The sequence below is a fragment of the Myotis lucifugus genome, unplaced genomic scaffold (genome assembly GCF_000147115.1).
Source record: "Myotis lucifugus unplaced genomic scaffold, Myoluc2.0 scaffold_66, whole genome shotgun sequence".
NCBI lineage: Eukaryota > Metazoa > Chordata > Mammalia > Chiroptera > Vespertilionidae > Myotis > Myotis lucifugus.
In genome coordinates, this window is record NW_005871114.1 from 5272220 (window position 1) to 5290593 (window position 18374).

Consider the following 18374-nt stretch of genomic DNA (forward strand, 5'->3'; position numbering starts at 1 on the left):
GCGTTTAAGAGATCAACCAAAGGACTTGTATGCACGCATATTAGCATAACCAATGGACACAGACACTGGGGCGGTGGGGGCTTGTCCTGAGGGGTGGGAGTGTTGGTGGTGGTGAGGTCAATCGGGGGGAAAAAGGAGACATATGTAATACTTTAAACAATTAAAAAAAAAATGCAGTTTCTCTAGTCGCATAGTATAAAGTCTCCTTAGCAGAAAATAAGATAAGGCTGGGAAAACATCTGTAGACCAAATTTAGTGCACCTGAACAATTGTACAAATATCTCCTTTATATATACATATTTTTATTGATTTTAGAGAGGAAAGGAGAGAGAGATAAAAACATCAATGAGAGACGATCACCGATTGGCTGTCTCCTGCACACCCCCAACTGCACAAGCCCACAACCCAGACATGTGCCCTGACCAGGAATCCAACGGTAACCTCCTGGTTCATAGATTGATGCTCAAACATTGAGCCACACCGGCTGGGCCAAGTATCTCCTTTTAGACATAGTTCCAAAAAGTAACATGCCTTTAGCTCACTATTAGTACTATCTTAAAAGATCACAAGGTAGCCGTAACCGGTTTGGCTCAGTGGATAGTGTCGGCCTGCGGACTGAAAGGTCCCAGGTTTGATTCCAGTCAAGGGCATGTACCTTGGTTGCAGGCGCATCCCCAGTAGGGGTTGTGCAGGAGGCAGCTGATCGATGTTTCTAACTCTCTATCCCTTTCCCTTCCTCTCCGTAAAAAATCAATAAAATATATTTTTAAAAAAATCACAAGGTATAGTTTGCCAATCCAGGGTCAATCCATCTCTTATAAAACTGAAAGTTGGCCCACCGATTTTCATTTATTTTACACCTGCCTTCTAGTAGGCATTGATTTAGACAGGTAACTTACTGCTGTTGCTTTGTATTTATAGGTTTATTTAACTGGATTATAGAGAGGGAGCCGGGCACAGCATGGACTTTACTATTTTTAGTCCTTGCACAGAATTGTAGTTGGCAATAAATCCCTAACTGGCAAAATTGGTATCCTAGGAGGGCTACGATCTTGCCAGCACCCTTTGCTATGTCCCCACCCCCACCCCCTTTATCTTCCTGCAAGTATTCCTGCAAAATGGGTAGGTGTGGAAAAAAGCAGCAATCTGGTCATCATTACCATGAACATCTGATTCTTGCTTGTAGGCAAATTAATCATTTTTTCTATCTCCACAGCAAATGAGTTTGGGTGGCAGGGAAGATCTGGAAAGAAGCTATAAAAAAGTGATAAGCCCTAGCTGGTGTTATTCAGTGGTTACAGCATTGCCCAAACACTAAAAAAGGGCTGCAGGTTTGATCCCAGCCTGGTAGGGGTACATGCGGGAGGCAACCAATCGATGTATTTCTGTCACACCGATGTTTCTTTCTCTCTCTCTCTCTCTCTCTCTCTCTCTCTCTCTCTCTCTCTCTCCTCCCTTCCATTCTCTCTAAAAAAATCAACGGAAAAAATACCCTCAGGTGAGGATTAAAACACATTCATGCACTGGAGGGGGGGTCCCTCAGCCCGGCCTGTCCCCTCTCACAGTCCAGGAGCCCTCAGGGGCGGGAGGTGACCCGGTGATCAGGGGAAGGCAACACCCCATCACACCTCTGCTGCTGCCACTGCTGGCAGCGCAAGCCTCGGCTGGCCCTGGTTACCTAAGCCTCGGGCAGCCACCATCTGAGGCTTGCCTGCACCTCGGGCTGGCCCTGGGCGGCCGGGGGATTGGGGGACTCCGGAGGCAGGCGTGTGGAGCTGCTAGTTCTGCCTGGGGGCGGGCCAGGCCTTGCTGTGCGCCTGCTGCCCTGGCAGGGTTGAGGGGACTGGGTGCCACCATCTTCGAGGGCATGACAGTCAATTAGCATATTCCCTCCTTATTTGTTGTGGACGCTGCCATCTTTGAGGGTGTGATAGTCAATTAGCATATTCCCTCCTTATTGGCTGTGGGCACCACCATCTTTGAGGGTGTGGCAGTCAATTAGCATATTCCCTCCTTATTGGCTGTGGGCACCACCATCTTTGAGGGTGTGGCAGTCAATTAGCATATTCCCTCCTTATTGGCTATGGACGCCATATTTCCGATGGTGTGAGGGTCAATTGGCATATTCCCTCTTTATTAGATAGATGGTTCTATTTAAAGACATTTTAGAGAATGGCATGCCTGCATATATATTTATGATCAAATAAATTTTAAGATTAAGAACATCTTTCTCATAAAGTCTTCTGGTTTTATAAAGCAAAACAAAACAAAATTACTAAAGATAATCAGAACTTTTAAGAGAACAGAGGCATCAGTCTTTATGAGGTATCTGATGCACTGAGCTACAGCCAGGTTTAGCCTCACCAAATTACCCTGGAATTATTGAGAGGAATAGGTTGAAAAGTTAGACATTAAAGCCAGAATAAAGTTACTAGTAATTTAGAAATGAGGTTAATTTTTTCACTTTGTACTTAAGATGATTTCATATTCAGGAGTGGGAAAGCAATTCAATAGACAATTCATTTGGTCTCCATGTAAATTAAGAACTGAAAGATCAAAATTACAACTAAACTACAGAACAAACATCATTCAGAACAACCTGAAATCTAGCCAAACAGTAGTCCTACAACTAAGACTATAAAGAAGCTACATCGAGACTGGTAGGAAGGATAGAGACCGCACAGGCTGGTCCCATATCTATGTGTGGTGTATAAATATCTGGGAGTGATATCTCAACTGCGGGGGTCCCCCGAGGAGAAAGTGGTCAGGGTTCCAGTGCCAGAAAGAGAAGTCTCCATAATTTCTGGCTGTAAAAACCAATGAGAATTGTGGCTGAGACAGAAGGCTGCTGGAGTCCCAGGCATTCCTGTTAAAGGGCCTGTGGACAGACTTACTTGGACACAGTCCTTCAGAGTTCCAGCACTGGGACAACAGCTCAAAAGGCTCCAGGGACACACGAAAGGCATTTTTCAGGGCACTGAACTATTCTATATGATATTATAATTATTTATATCTATCATTGTACACTTCTCAACAACCATAGAATTTATAATACAAAGAGTTAACTTTAATGCAAACTATGGCCCAGCTGGTGTGGCTCAGTGGTTGAGCATTGACCTATGTACCAGGTCACGGTTCGATTCCACATCGATCCCGGCATGCGGGAGGCAGCCGATTAATGATTCTCTCTCATCATTGATGTTTCTCTCTCTCTCCCTCTCCCTTCCTCTCTGAAATCAATAAAAATCCTATATAATAAAAGGCTAACATGCAAATAGACCAAATGGTGGAACAACTGAACAACCAGTCGCTATGACGTGCGCTGACCACTGGGGGGGGGGGGGTGGGTGCGGAACATGACGGGCATTGGCCACGGCAGGATGGTAGAGCAGGTGAATGGGGGCGCCAGACCAAGGCAGGGAGCCGGTTGTTGTCATCGGGGCGAGCCTCTGATGGTTACTGAAAATTCTTTGCTCCTGAGCATGGCGGTCTCACCCAGCGCTCGCACCGCTCGCACCCGCTGCCGGTACCTGATGCCGGTCTCAATCACTCGGTGCCATCAGTGGGTGCAAATGGTGGCTGCTGGCCCTGATTGCCCCTGAGGGCTTCTCCACCTCCCCCTGCTCCTGAGGGGCTATCAGGGCAGCAGCCACCACTCGCACCTGCTGATGGCACCGGCCCCAAACGCTCCGTGCTGTCAGCAGCAGCAGGAGCGGGGCTGCCGACAGACGGGACTGGGGGCCACAATGGGAGGGGCCGGGCGAGGGCTAGGAGGATGGGCCAAGACCCGCCCCTGTGCCTACCGCAGCCTCGCAGCCCACAGTTCCTTTCAAGGTGCACAAATTTGTGCACTGGGCCCCCAGTGTGTGTGTGTGTGTGTGTATGTGTGTGTATTTTTTAAGCCCTATGGATTTATTTTTAAAAAAAGAACAACACGAAGGCAAGAAATTTGGTAACTTTAAGAGGCCTATCCAAGTGAATTTAAGACTACAGTTCGTACATCAAAAACATTTAGATAAAAACCACAAAACTAAAACAAAAATAAAGTAAAAATTCAGAATAACCCATGCCAGTTTTGTCATATCAACCCATGCCTGATCAACTGAGGATTACAAAACAGACCTGATAGTTTTTCCTCAGAAGAGTCTGAGTAGACAAAATAAAAAAGATAATGCAAAACAAAATTTAAAGATGCTGATTCATAGAAGTGCAACACAGTAGCATGCAGTAGATTAAAGCAAGTCTATATGGAATATCACTAATTCACATAGAAATGCATGGTTAGTGAACACAAAGGAGACATTTATCTGTACTATAATCTATTGTCTAAAAAAATCAATGAATGCTTTTTAAAGGTCACTGGCTCAAACCGTAGTACCTATAAGAAAGAGCATGAAAGATGAATGGATTCCTTATGATAGTTTTCTAAATTCTAGTATTTTGTTTGACCCATAGGGTTATTTAAAAAAATAGGAATGTGAATATTACCTGAATGATTGCTATACACATTTCAGTGTGTGACTTCTGAAGTATTCTATCCTTGGAAATATCATGCTCTTAAAATTGAGTTATCCTTAAGAAGAAGCAAGTGCCTAGCAATTTCATTGTTAATCTTTAGAAGTACTACAGAGCTTCAAATGTAACCTTCTAATCTGAGATGGGTTCTGCCAACCATCAAATTCATCAGCAAAGACAGAATAAAGGTCTTTGACAGGGAGGGACTATTCAATCTTTCATAATATTTACTGAGGGCCTTCTATGTGTTAAACATTATTTCAAGTGCTAGTAATATAACCTAGATGAAAATATTACTATTAAAACATTCCTGCCTTCATCGTGATTATATCCTTTTGTGTCTATATGGTCACCATACTATTTCTACTAGGCCCAGCATTCTCCTGATCCTTGGATATGTAGTAACGGTAACCTAATGATCCAATTCACTTTAAAAAATTAATTTACATAAATTTCAAGATTGCTATACATAGTTATTCCTTCTTACCTGGTCCTGTGTTGATAATAACGTAAACAGAGTTTCCAATGCTGCTCTTCGAACTGATGATATAGTGTGATGCAAAAATGGCCAGACACGTGGAACTAAAACTGTGAGTGACTGCTGAATACTAATAAAGAAGACACAAGTTAATCTAATTATTCTCAGTTGAAACTCCATTGATACATTACCTAAATATCATTTCCTTGTGGACCTGTTATCTTTTTAGAGGAGTAAATTCTAAAAATATAATATAATTTTCATATGAACCTTCATTTAATACCTTCAATCAAAACTGTTATTACAGCACCAGTATAGCCAAAGCAAATAGTCATAAAGAAGAACAGAAATATTAACATTAGGTTCTTCTATGGTGCTAATGTCATAAATTACCTTTATCAAATTAGAACTTTTCCAATATAATGCTTTTATTCCCAATCTGTTCTTATTCAAAAAAAAAAGGGGGGGGGCATGTATCTTAGCTGGTAGTAGCCTACACAAAATCAGGATTGCTAATCCTTACTCCTCTCCTGTGGGCAACCATAACATACACATCATTTACATCCACTCTGGGGCCATCTCTGCCACATGTCAAATGAGCAAAAGGTGGTATGGCAGTAGCTTTGAAATGTATCCTGATTTAGCATTACTAAGTTAAGAAAACTCAAATATCTTCCTTCTTACAGGTTAGATTGTAAATAGGAAAGCAAGCAAAGCCACATCTAGGCTGACAACTTGAGCCATAAGATTCCTGTCACAACCATGAGTGATTTATAAAAGTTACCTGGAATGAGGAAATGATTTGTAAATAGCATTTGGAATACATACCTCCGTAGAAAAAAGCATGAATAAAAAAAGAATATGTCAGTGTAACTATTTATCTGTTGTTTTGTAGTTCCTCTCATGTGGCCTATCTTTTAATATTTCAATACTTGAAGGTTTGTATAAGAAAATGACTTCTTACATTAATTTACACATTTAGTACACATGCAACACAGACTCAAAATATGTAAAAGCATAGTAACGTCTTGTTAATAGTGTAAACTCCTCATGCTCCAAATGACATGCTGCATTTCTTCTGACATAAACTAGAAAGTATCTGCCAAATAGCACAATATATGAACAAATGTTCCAATAAAGCAATTTTGAAAAAAGAAAATTAAAAAGTACATTATTTCACATTGTGGCAATAGAACTTTCACTACATTTTTTCATTTTCTTACATTATGTTGCTTTCCTAACACTATCTAGTTGGTGATTTTTTTTAAAGTCCTAAGTCCTTTATTTAGAGCAGATGTCAATAAATCTAAGGCCCACAGACTAAATCCACTCTACCTGGTTTTAAAATAAAAGTTTTATTGGAAACAGACATATTTACTCTTTCATGTATTGTCTATGGCTGCTTTTGTGTTACATTAGCAGAACTGAGTAGTTCTGACAGAGATCACATGGCCCACAAGGCCAAAAATATCATTATCTGAAGAGTTGAGTAATTTTGAGAGATCGCATGGCCTGCAAAGCCAAAAAGATAATTATTTGACTTCACAAAAAGGTTGCCAATTCCTAACTAAGAGTAATTAAAAGCTCTTGCATTTTGCAGCTTGAGAAGAGCTTTCACACAGATTAACTCATTTACTCCCTATAGCTTTTATTACTAATGAAAGCATCTGAAATATATGCACTATCACCTAAATTTTTCTATTCATTTACTTGTACAGGTACTTATTTAGCTCTTCCAATTTGTGGGCTATCCTGCTAACCTAAATTTAACATTGAAGTATTACCAGTTGGTCAGCACTATTTGAAACATTCTCTACACATTTTCATGCATCTATGATTATTTCTTGGAAATATTCATTCAGAGTCAAAAATCATTTATGGTCATAATCATATGAACAGTCACTGAACAGCCTCACTAGGCTAAGAACAGCAATTAATTTTCTCATCTGTGATTTTTTTTTTAATATATTTTTATTGATTTCAGAGAGGAAGGGAGAGAGCTAGAGAGATAGAAGCATCAATGGTGAGAATCATTAATTGGCTGCCTCCTGCACGTCCCCAACTGGGGGAGATCGAGCCCACAACCCGGTCATGTGCCCTTAGCCAGAATCGAACCCGGGACCCTTTAGTCCGCAGGCTGACACTCTATCCACTGAGCCAAACTGGCCAGGGCTCATCTGTGATTTTTTTTAAAGTTGCATAAAAATTTTTACTTATTTATCTTCAAGGATACTATTAATAGAAACAATAACATTCAGGAGCCAGTCTAAAAAGCAGGAAATACATTAATTAGCTGAGCTTCATTTCAAATATCAGGATAGGAAAGTACATGACACTAATTTTTATTTGTTTTTTGGCTTCACTCAATCTCTCTGCCTTTGGACATTATATTTGTGCATGGGTGTGGTCCCTCAGCCTGGCCTACGCCCTCTCACAATCCAGGACCCGTTGGGGAATGTCGGACTGCCAGCAAAGCGGCACCACTCCTGCTCATCCCGTTCCCGCTGCACTAGCTGCTGCTTAGTAAGCTCGCTGAGCGTCGCTCCTGCTGTGGGAGCACACTGACCAAAGGGGGACAGCTCCTGCGCTGAGTGTCTGGCCCCTGGTGGTCAGTGCGTATCATAGCAACCAGTCAGACGGTCGACTGGTCGAACAATTGACCGGTCACTTAGGGTTTTATATATATAGATTACTATGTATCTTCTTCCTGGTGAGTAATTCTTGAAGTCAAGAACAAGAGTTAAAGTAAACATTACAAGGGAAAAGTGCCTAGAGAAGCAAATTTTGGAAAATGCAATGCTGGTGTTCAATGATAATTCTGCTAATTATCACTAAATTAGGCAAAAATTCTACATTTTGGGGCTAGAGGTGAAAATAAAATGCAATAATTATATTTCTGAAGTCAACTATTATAAGATGAATAAGATGAAGACTTCTATAACCAAAGTAACCCAAGCATAAAAGAATATGACCTTTTTAAGCTCCAGTCCCAAATGTGCTAGTGGCTAGATAGTTTGGGGGGGCGGGGGAAGGGGGGGCAGAGGCTTCCTGAAAATTGTAGTTTTGGGCATCACCAACTTCAGTACTGTTTCTAAAAGCTAGACTATTATATTTTTAGGCTTAAGTATTGGAAATTTATGTAAATACTTTTTACTTTATTCCACTAAATAGAAATAATTACCTGCATTGTTGGACCTGAGGGTAAGTTAACAGGGATGAAAGAAGAGTCATAATACTATTGGTTGAAGCTGTTAGATCATCTAGTTCCAGAAGAGCATCCCATAATGTATTTATAATGAAGGGTACCTATAAGACCAGTTATCAAGGAAACAGTTACTAATTTTACACAATATATTCACAAGCCATGCTAGGTTGTTTGTATCCCAGGAGTCACTACTAATTCAATAACATATACAATCCCAATGATCTTGATTAGAGTCAGTTTTGAGCAAAGTTAAAAAGGGGATATTATTTGCCTTTAACAATCCCCTACCCGTTTTTAATGCCACTCACATCTATTTTGAAACTTCTCTTCCTAACCGGATTCGCAATGGGAGGGAGAATTCAGGAAATAAAATAGCCAATACTTTATGTAAAAAAACTAAACTGTGAAAACAATACAGTGTTGACATATAGACATGACCCTCTTTGTAATTTTATTTAAAACAGTACTAAAGACAAATTTCATTTGTAAAATACTGTTTGCTGCACTTCCAAATACACGTGTTCTGGTTTTGATAATACAAGGGAAACAGAGAGACCTTGAGAGAGTCACTTCAAAAAATGAGACCAGATTAAAAAACCAAAAGCCAAAAACCAAAATCAAAACAATTTCGTATGTCTGAAAACCAAGAGTAAACTAAAGAAGAAATGTTTGCATTTTTTTCAAGGAAGTTCCCTGCATAGTATGTGTATGTGAATGGGAAGAAGGTTAATAGTCACAATTCACTCTTCCTAAGGATAATGTATAATTGAATTGTATATACCAGAGGACTGTCATAAGAAAAATGAAGGGTAAGGGAAAAAAAGTAGTCAATGTTTTTCCTAATACTTTATACCCCAAATGTAAATAAGCTATACAGGAAGAATATTGAAAAAAAAATTAAATTTACCTTTTGTGTCTGAAGATACACAAGGCTTTCTACCACAGGTACTAATGATGCTGCAGCAACAGCTCTGACATCATCATCAAGGTCCTGGAGTCCTTCAATTATTTTAGTTAAAACTTTAGGCAATAAAGTATTAATTACATCCTGTAAAACAGTACATCAAAATAAATTAACTTTCTGTAGTACAAATATTGTGCTTCAACATTTTTTATTAAACTTGCCATATGAAAACATAAATCCAAAACTTTATTTATTAAAAAGGAATCACAGCCCTACCGGTTTGGCTCAGCAGATAGAGCGTTAGCCTGCGGACTGAAGGGTCCCAGGTTTGATTCCAGTCAAGGGCATGTACCTTGGTTGCGGGCACATCCCCAGTGGGGAGTATGCAAGAGGCAGCTGATCGATGTTTCTCTCTCATCGATGTTTCTAACTCTCTATCCCTTTCTCTCCCTTCCCTCTGTAAAATATCAATAAAATATATTTTTTAAAAAAAGGAATCACAAACAGAAAAGAAAAATAACATCAATAGAAGCCTATATAGCTAATCCTATTTACAGAAGACTACAATATCAAGTACTTTATTATTATTCAGTGTGATTTAAAACATCAGAACATGTTCTCAAGGTAAGACTATGAATTTCATGTGACCACAGATACATAGATAACCCTGCTATTAGAACCTTAATGCCTATTTCTCATTCAACCCCACTGATAGCCAAAAAGGGTATGAGAAGAGGGAAAGAAAAGTAACGCCTTCCTACTTCTCTTTATTCCAATCTACTCTTTTTTCAAGTTCCTCATAGAGCCAGCCTTCAGAGGCCATTCCTGTGATCACATACAATGGAATCTCACCTAGAATTGGTCTTGCTATGAAACAATAACAGGTTTCCAAACCTAATTCATCATCTTTTGATTTGTACTTAAATTGTTATTTGTACCTATCTCTATGACACTATCTCAAAAAAGCAAATCTTGAAGGATTGACTTACCTAAAAATAGCTTGTTTACATTTGGGGTAACACTAAGAATCTAGGGCCATTTCGTATAATTAATGAAAAGAAACTGAGGGGAGAAACTCTCCCATATATGCTTCAAAAACTGAATGTTTACCTGACGAACTGCCAAAGCATATTTTATTCCTAGCAGACCACCATGTCTAACTTCCCATTGTTCTTGTGTAAGTAACTTAAGCAGCACATCCACAGTCTTATGAACTCCTGTTTCATTCATGTGTTTTAACACCACACCTAATGTCTGAGCACAAGTTTCACGAACTGGTGCCACAACCTACAAATGAGAAAGGAAGAAAACTCATATTTCAAAAGCCTTATTTTGCTGAATTTGAAATTTAATTGGGCAAAGCCTCCCTTAGGTGATACTTACTTCATCAGAAACAAAGTCTCCAAATCTGTCTAATGCAAAAACACAAAGGAGTCTAATAACCAAGTCTTCCAACCACTCTTGATGCTGCTGAATCATCTGTTAAACAATCATTTTTTAGTAAAAAAGATCACACTTTGTATTGAGGGTTGGGGAAATATTAGGTCCAAAACAAAAAACTAAAATATTGGAATGGATTATTTTAGCTGTAGGAATAATAACCAAAATATATTAGAGTTCCAATTGCTATCTTTAATATTAACCACATCCTCTTATTAGATTCAGATATACTATACCAAAATCTTTAAAATTCATGAATTCTATTATACTGCTTGCACTCCAAGAGAAATGAAGAAACTACTTAAGGCTGCTCCAATATCAACTGTATCTATCATTTACTTACTATCTATCCTGTTACGTGTCTCCATGCTACACCAATCATATTGCTCACTGGCCTCTGAACTATCTTCTTATTCATTTTACTCTACTTTCTAATCCATTATGTCCTGCTCAAATATTGCTTCTACATATTTTTTCCACTCAATGTTTCTGAACATCTTTCCTGTGAACTTGTTCTTCCTGTCTATAAATAAACTTCATCCTAAGCTTTTTACTTTTATTCTTCCCCTCAAAATCACCTTTCCATATTTCTTATTATTTACCTTTCATTTTTACCTTATGGTACATGCTCTGTTACTTCTCTAACTTGGAAGAAGAGTCAACTACTGAAACTCGATAATAATTGTTTCTTTACTAGACTTACCTCTTCTAAAGTACTGTCTCCCATTTTACCACCACTTTTCCCATGAGCTTTAAGTATTTCCCTAAGTCCAGTGCCTGCACCATGTCGAACCTAGAAATAACCAGAAAGCAAATGTCAGAGGTTAAATGCTTAAGAAACCAAGTTTAACTTCTTCAATTTGGAAAGGGAATATTAGATTTTTAAGAAATTGGAATAAACTAAGTGACATTTCACAAGAATGTTTTTTTCTTCTACTATTCAAGGAGAAATACATATATAAATGTTATAATCTTGGTTATGTAAAATGTTTTTTAAATCAAGCTAAGATAACAGCTATTCTAATATCCTCCCGAGGTATATGTAATCCACTTGGCTGTCCCTCCTGTACCCTCTATTTGCATTCAGCATTATCCACATTAAAGAAAGTATCATATATTGTTCTTCAAAGTCCCAATATCAATATCTTAGAATATATGCATCAAAACTAAGTTCTAAAGCTACCAGTGTTAAGTGGCAAAAGAAAACAATTCAAATAAAATATCTCATGACTAATGCTTCATTATAGCCCTATACCCTTCTGAAGTGACATATGGAAGGGAGAAAACAGGCCACTGACACTACACCCACTTATTCCAAGATCTCTTGTGAGTTAAAACATGAATAGCTTTAAACAGAAATATTATCAAAGAGCAGAAAGACTGCTAAAAGGTACTCCAAACCAGCGTCTTTGAAATTACCCAGAGGCCAATATAAGAGGAAGAGAATGGTTTGAGACCAACAACCCTCAACTTCAACCAGAGGAACTTTACTTTCATATCTCTTACATATTGGGACCTGCTGAAGATTTTCTTTGAAGAAATATATTTGAGGTTTAAAAGCTGTTGTGGAAATTTCTACTTTTAATCAAAATTGTCCAAAGGAAATTTTTATTGTCTGGGAGAGATATACAAGCCTTTGTATTATAGAGAGAGAACTATAATACAAAGAAATAAACAAGTCACTAAAGAAATACAACAAAAATGATATGAAAGGTGAAAATCAGTCCAAAGTTTTCTACTTGGTAATAGAAAATGCCTTGAGCAGTGGTCCTGAGAAGGACACGAGGAAAGAATAAGAACCATGATAAAACAGACTGTGCTCGACACAGTTCCCTTCATTGGCAAAGAAAATAAAGCTAGAAAAATTATAATAAAGAAACCATAGACAGCGAGACTGGTAGGAAACGTGGAGAGGTGACAAGGGCTGGCCATGCTCCCACAAGTGGCGGCTGAGATTCAGGAGAGATATCTCAGCTGCCGGGGTTTCTCCTGACATCATTCCTGGAGCACTCAGCTCAGGTGGTCAAGGAGACTGCACCACTGGGTCCCACAGGACACCTACTACATAAGGCTATATACTACCTAATACACAGAAACAAACACAAAGAGGCAGCCAAAATGGGGAGACAAAGAAACAGACCCCAAATGAAAAAACAGGTGATATCTCAAGAAAAATAAAAAAGCTAAATGAAATGGATGCAAGCAATTTATCAGATATAGAGTAAAAAAAAAAGGGGGGGGGTTATAAGGATGCTCAAGAAACTTACTAAGAACTACAAAAGCATGAAAAGGACACAGAAACCATAAAAAATAAACAGCAGCCTTAAATGACACACTAAATCAGATGGATTTAATTGATATCTTCAAAGCATTTCACCCCCAAACAACAGAATATACATTCTTTTTAAATGCACATGGAACATTTTCTAGGACAGACCACAACTTAGGACACAAAACAAGTCTCAGTAAATTTAAGATGAGTGAAATCGTATCAAGCATCTTCTGACCGTAATGGTATAAAACTAGAAATCAATCACAAGAAAAAAAATGAAAAACAGACAAAGACACGGAGGCTAAATAACAGGTTACTAAACAATGAGAACAAGGAAAAAATCAAAAGATACCTTGAAATAAATGAAAATGAGAACACAACAACCCAAAATCTACGGGACACAGTGAAAGCAGTCCTAAAACAGAAATTCATAGCATTACAGGGCTACCTCAGGAAATAAGAAGAAACTCAAATAAATAATCTAACTTTAAATTTAAAGGAACTAGAAAAATAACAACAAAGCCCAAAGTACGTAGAAGGAAGGAATAAAGATCAGAGCAGAAGTAAATAAAATAATCTAAAAAAGTACAAAAGAGCAATGAAACCAAGAGCTGGGTGTGTTTTTTGTGGGTTTTTCTTAAAGACAAACAAGAATGACAAACCTTTAACCAGAATAAATCAAGAATAAGAGAGGACACAGATAAATAAAATAGGAAGAAAAGAGAAGTAATGACTGACACAAAAGAAATACAACTGGACAATCTAGAAGAAATGGATAAATTTCTAGAAACATACATTCTTCCAAAACTGAATCAGGAAGAATCACAAAATCTAAATAAACAGATTACAACTAATGAAATAGAAGCAGTAATAAAAAAAAATTCCCAACAAACAAAAGTCCTAGACTGGATGGCTTCACAGGTGAATTTTACCAAATACTCAAAGGAGAACTAACACCTATCCTTCTCAAACTATTCCAAAAAGTTCAAGAGGAGGGAAGACTCCCAAGCTCATCTTACAAAGCCAATATTTTCAAAAACTAGGTATAGACACTACAAAGAAAAAAAATTATAGGCCAATTACCCTAATGAACATAGATGCTAAAATCTTTAACAAAATATTAGCAGACCAGGTCCAGCAATACATTAAAAAGTTCATGCACCATGATCAAATGGAATTTATTCCAGAGATGCAAAGTTGGTACAATATCCACACATCAATAAATGTGATATATATACCACATAAACAAATTGAAGGACAAAAAATCATATGATCATATCAATAGATGCAGAGAAAGCATTTGATAAAAGCCAGCACCCATTTATGATAAAAACTCTCAGCAAAATGGGAACAGAGGAAGCATACCTCAACATAATAAAAGCCATATATGACAAACCCACAGCAACATCATACTCAATGGGCAAAAACTATAAGCATTTTCCTTAAGATTGGGAACAAGGCAGGTATGTCTGTTTTCATCACTCTTATTCAATAGTTAGTACTGGAAGTCCTAGCCACAGCATTCAGACAAGAAGAAATAACAAGCATACAAATTGGAAAGGAAGAAGTAAAATTGTTAGTATTTGCAGGTGACATGATATTATATAGAGAGAACCTAAGGATTCCACCAAAAACTACTGGAACTGTCAAGTAGAGGATATAAATCTATAGAAATCAGTTGCATTTTTATACACAAATAATGAACTACCAGAAAGGGAAACTAAGAAAACAATCCCATTTACAACTGCATAAAAATTTTTAAAAATACCTAGGAATAAATTTTACCAAGGATGTAAAAGACATGTATTCGGAAAATTATCAGACATTAAAGAAAGAAATTGAAGCTATATATATATAAGTGGAAGCATGTACCATGTCCATGGATAGCAAGAATTAACATCATTAAAATGTCCATACTAACCAAAGCAATCTATAGATTCAAAGCAATTCCTATCAAGATACCAGTGGCATATTTTATAGAACTAGAAAAATATTCCAAAAGTTTACATGGAATCACAAAAGACCCCAAATAGCCATAGCAATCTTGAGAAAGAACAAAGTTGGAGGAATCATGCTACCTGATATCAAACTATACTACAAGGCCATAGTAATCAAAACAGTATGGTATGGGTGGATGGGAGGTGATCAACCAAAGAACTTACATGCATATATTCATAACCCCTGGACACAGACAATAGCCGACTGGGGCAAGAGGGCGGGCTGGAAGTGGTGAAGGGGGGGAAAAGTGGGGGCATATGTAATACTTAGAACAATAAAGATTAAAAACCAAACAGTATGGAGAAAAAAAAGTATGGTACTGGCATAAAAACAGACATATAGATCAATGGAACAGAATAGAGAGCCCAGAAATAAACCCAAACCTTTATGGTTAATTAATATTTGACAAAGGAGGCAAGAACATACAGTGGGATAAAGGTAGTCTATTCAGTAAATGGTGTTGGGAAAATTGGACAGATAATGTGCAAAAAAGAAAGAAAGAAAGAAAGAAAGAAAGAAAGAAAGAAAGAAAGAAAGAAAGAAAGAAAGAAAGAAACGATACCACCTTTTTACACCATACACAAGAATAAACTAAAAATGGATTAGAGACTTAAATGTTAGACTCAAAACCATAAAAATCCTAGAAGGAAATATGGGCGGTAAAATCTCAGATGTTTCATGTAGCAATATGTTTCTTGATATATTGGGAAACAAACAAAAAACACAAATGGGATTACATAAAACTTAAAAAGTTTTTGCACAGCAAAGGAAACCATCAACAAAACAAAAAGACAACCCACTGAATGGGAGAACATATTTGCCAATGATAAATCTGGTAAGGGGTTAATATCTAAAATTTATAAATAACTTAAAAAAAACTCAACACCAAAAAAACTAATCCAATATAAAATGGGCAAAGAACCTAAATAAACACTTCTCCAAAGAGGACATACAGATGGTGAATAGACATATGAAAAGATGCTCAACATCACTAATCATCAGAGAAATGCAAATTAAAACCATAATGAGATATCACCTAACACCTGTTAGAATGGCTATCATCAATAAATCAACAAACAAGTGCTGGCTAGGATGTGAAGAAAAGGGAACCCTCGTGCACTGCTGATAGAAATGCAGACTGGTGCAGCCACTGTGAAAGCAGTATGGAGGTAACTCAAATAATTAAAAATGGGACTGCCTTATGATCCAGCAATTCCACTTCTGGGACTATATTCCAAGAAACCCAAATCACTAATTAGAAAGACTATATGCATCTCTATGTTCACCACAGTGTTGTTTTACAATAGCCAAGATTTGGAAGCAGCCCAAGTGCCCATTAGCAGATGAGTGAATAAAAAAGCTGTGATACACAATAGAATACTACTCAGCCATAAAAAAAGAAGAAAATCTTACCTTTTACAACAGTATGGATGGAACTGGAGAATATTATGCTAAGTGAAATAAGCTAGTCAGAGAAAGACAAGTACCATATGATTTCACTTACATATATGCAGAATCTAATGAATAAAATAAACTAATAAATAAAATAGAAATAGGCTCAGATACAGAGAATAGACTGACGACTGTCAGAGAAGAGGTGGTTTGCGGGGCTGGGTGGAAAAGTTGAAGGGATTATTTTTTTTTAAATTTGTTTAATACTCACCCGAGGATATTTTTTCCATTGATTATTTTAGAGAGTGAAAGGGAGGGGGAGCAACACAGAAACATCGATGTCAGAGAAACATATCAATAGATTGCCTCCAGCACAAACCCCAACCGGGGCGGGATCGAGCCTGCAACTGAGGTACGTGCCCTTGACTGGAATCAAACCCAAGACCCTTCATTCCGCAGGCCAATGCTCTACCCACTGAGCCAAACTGGCCAGGACAAGTTGAAGGGATTAAGCAAACAACAACTGTGAGACACAGACAACAGTATGGTAAGAGGGTAAAATTTATAAAGAACTTAAAAAAACTCAACACCAAAAAGAAAAAAAACTAATCCAATATAAAATGGGCAAAGAACCTAAATAAACACTTGACTTGGGGTGATGAATACACAATACAATATACGATGATGTATTATAGAACTGTATACCTGAAACCTATATAATTTTATTAACCAATGTCACCCCAATAAATTCAATTTAAAAAGTAATACCTAAAAAAATAAATAAAATAGGTTAAAAAAAAAGAAAGAAAGAAAGAGATCATACCTCCCAGGAGGGATTAAAAAGGTCATTGCAAAGTTCTTCACAAAAGCTTTCCAAAGGCCATTCATTTGTCTAAATAAAAAAACACACAATATTACTACTAATTCAAAAGGTCTATTTTATGCTAATAATTTAATAAAGTGTATTTATGTAGCAGTATAATAATAATAGTCAGGTCTTAACATGTTTAATTAAAATTGCTACTAATGAAGTAAAGAAATAAGATTTTTAATATAATTTATTTCATTTTACAGATTATTAAATACTATCTACTGACACATTAGTATGAAAAAATTATAAACAATTTCAAAGGACACTTTAGGGCATTTCAATAGTACCTCTTCAATTAAGGAAGAACTGTCTGGAACATTATCAATCAAGACTTTGGAATCATTTGCAGACTGATTAATAACAACATTTGATATTTTTCGTTTCTTTTCTTCTGGTTCTCCATCAGTGCTATCATTGCTAAAAAAAATAAAATCACTGTTTGAAACGTGAATAAGGGTAATGTGAACCACAATAAATGCAAGAAAACCCATCATTTGAACAAATGTTTTGTCATATTCTTATGATTTATTTATAATTTCATATATCAAATAACAAAAATTAACCACTTAACCACTGAGTCAGTATGGCTCAGTCGTTGAGCATCGACCTATGAACTAGAAGGTCACAGTTTGATTCCCGGTCAGGGCACATGCCCGGGTTGCGGGTTCGATCCCCAATGGGGGGCAAGCAGAAGGCAGCCAATCAGTGATTCTCTGTCATCACTGAAGTTTCTATCTCTCTCTCCCTCTCCCTTCCTCTCTGAAATAAATTTAAAAAATTTTTAAATTAACTACTTAAAATTTGAGCAAAAATATATCCTTATTGATGAATATAAAATAGCCAATTAATTCTTACTTTCAAATTTAACAAGTCTTTGTTTTTTGCCTTTCTAGAACCAGCTCCTCTCAAACTCCCTTGGTCTAACAACCTAAATCTGGCCAAGCATAACTTTTTTAGGCTTCTGTACTCAGGAGAAAATATATTGAGTGACACACTATAATTTTATTAGTTCTTGAAAAACATAGAGATAAGACAACTGATCAATAAAAATGTTTCCAAAAAATATGAGGAATGTTATTTTATGACTAAAGGACCATAAATATTGAGGCTGGCTTCATAACAAAATATTACAAAGGAGAAGACAAGTAAAACTATTCTGAATTAATGGAAAGGAACAAATTAGCACCGTCAAGGTATATACAGCATCATTTTCTGTAAATATTGCCCCCATCTTAATAGTGTAATTTGTTTGGCCAACTATATTTTCTATAAGGTGATGAATAAAATCTGAGCCTTTCT

At 37.1% G+C, this 18374-nt stretch overlaps 1 protein-coding gene across 1 annotated transcript in view; it reads right to left on the reverse strand.

The window, feature by feature from the left end:
* Window positions 1-18374, reverse strand: part of BTAF1 (B-TFIID TATA-box binding protein associated factor 1) — a 105940-nt gene that overhangs the window by 44976 nt on the left and 42590 nt on the right. The window contains 8 exon segments of the mRNA XM_023754837.1: window positions 5003-5123; window positions 8175-8299; window positions 9106-9246; window positions 10213-10389; window positions 10486-10581; window positions 11246-11335; window positions 17028-17096; window positions 17363-17492. Coding sequence (XP_023610605.1) covers window positions 5003-5123; window positions 8175-8299; window positions 9106-9246; window positions 10213-10389; window positions 10486-10581; window positions 11246-11335; window positions 17028-17096; window positions 17363-17492 — 949 coding nt within the window.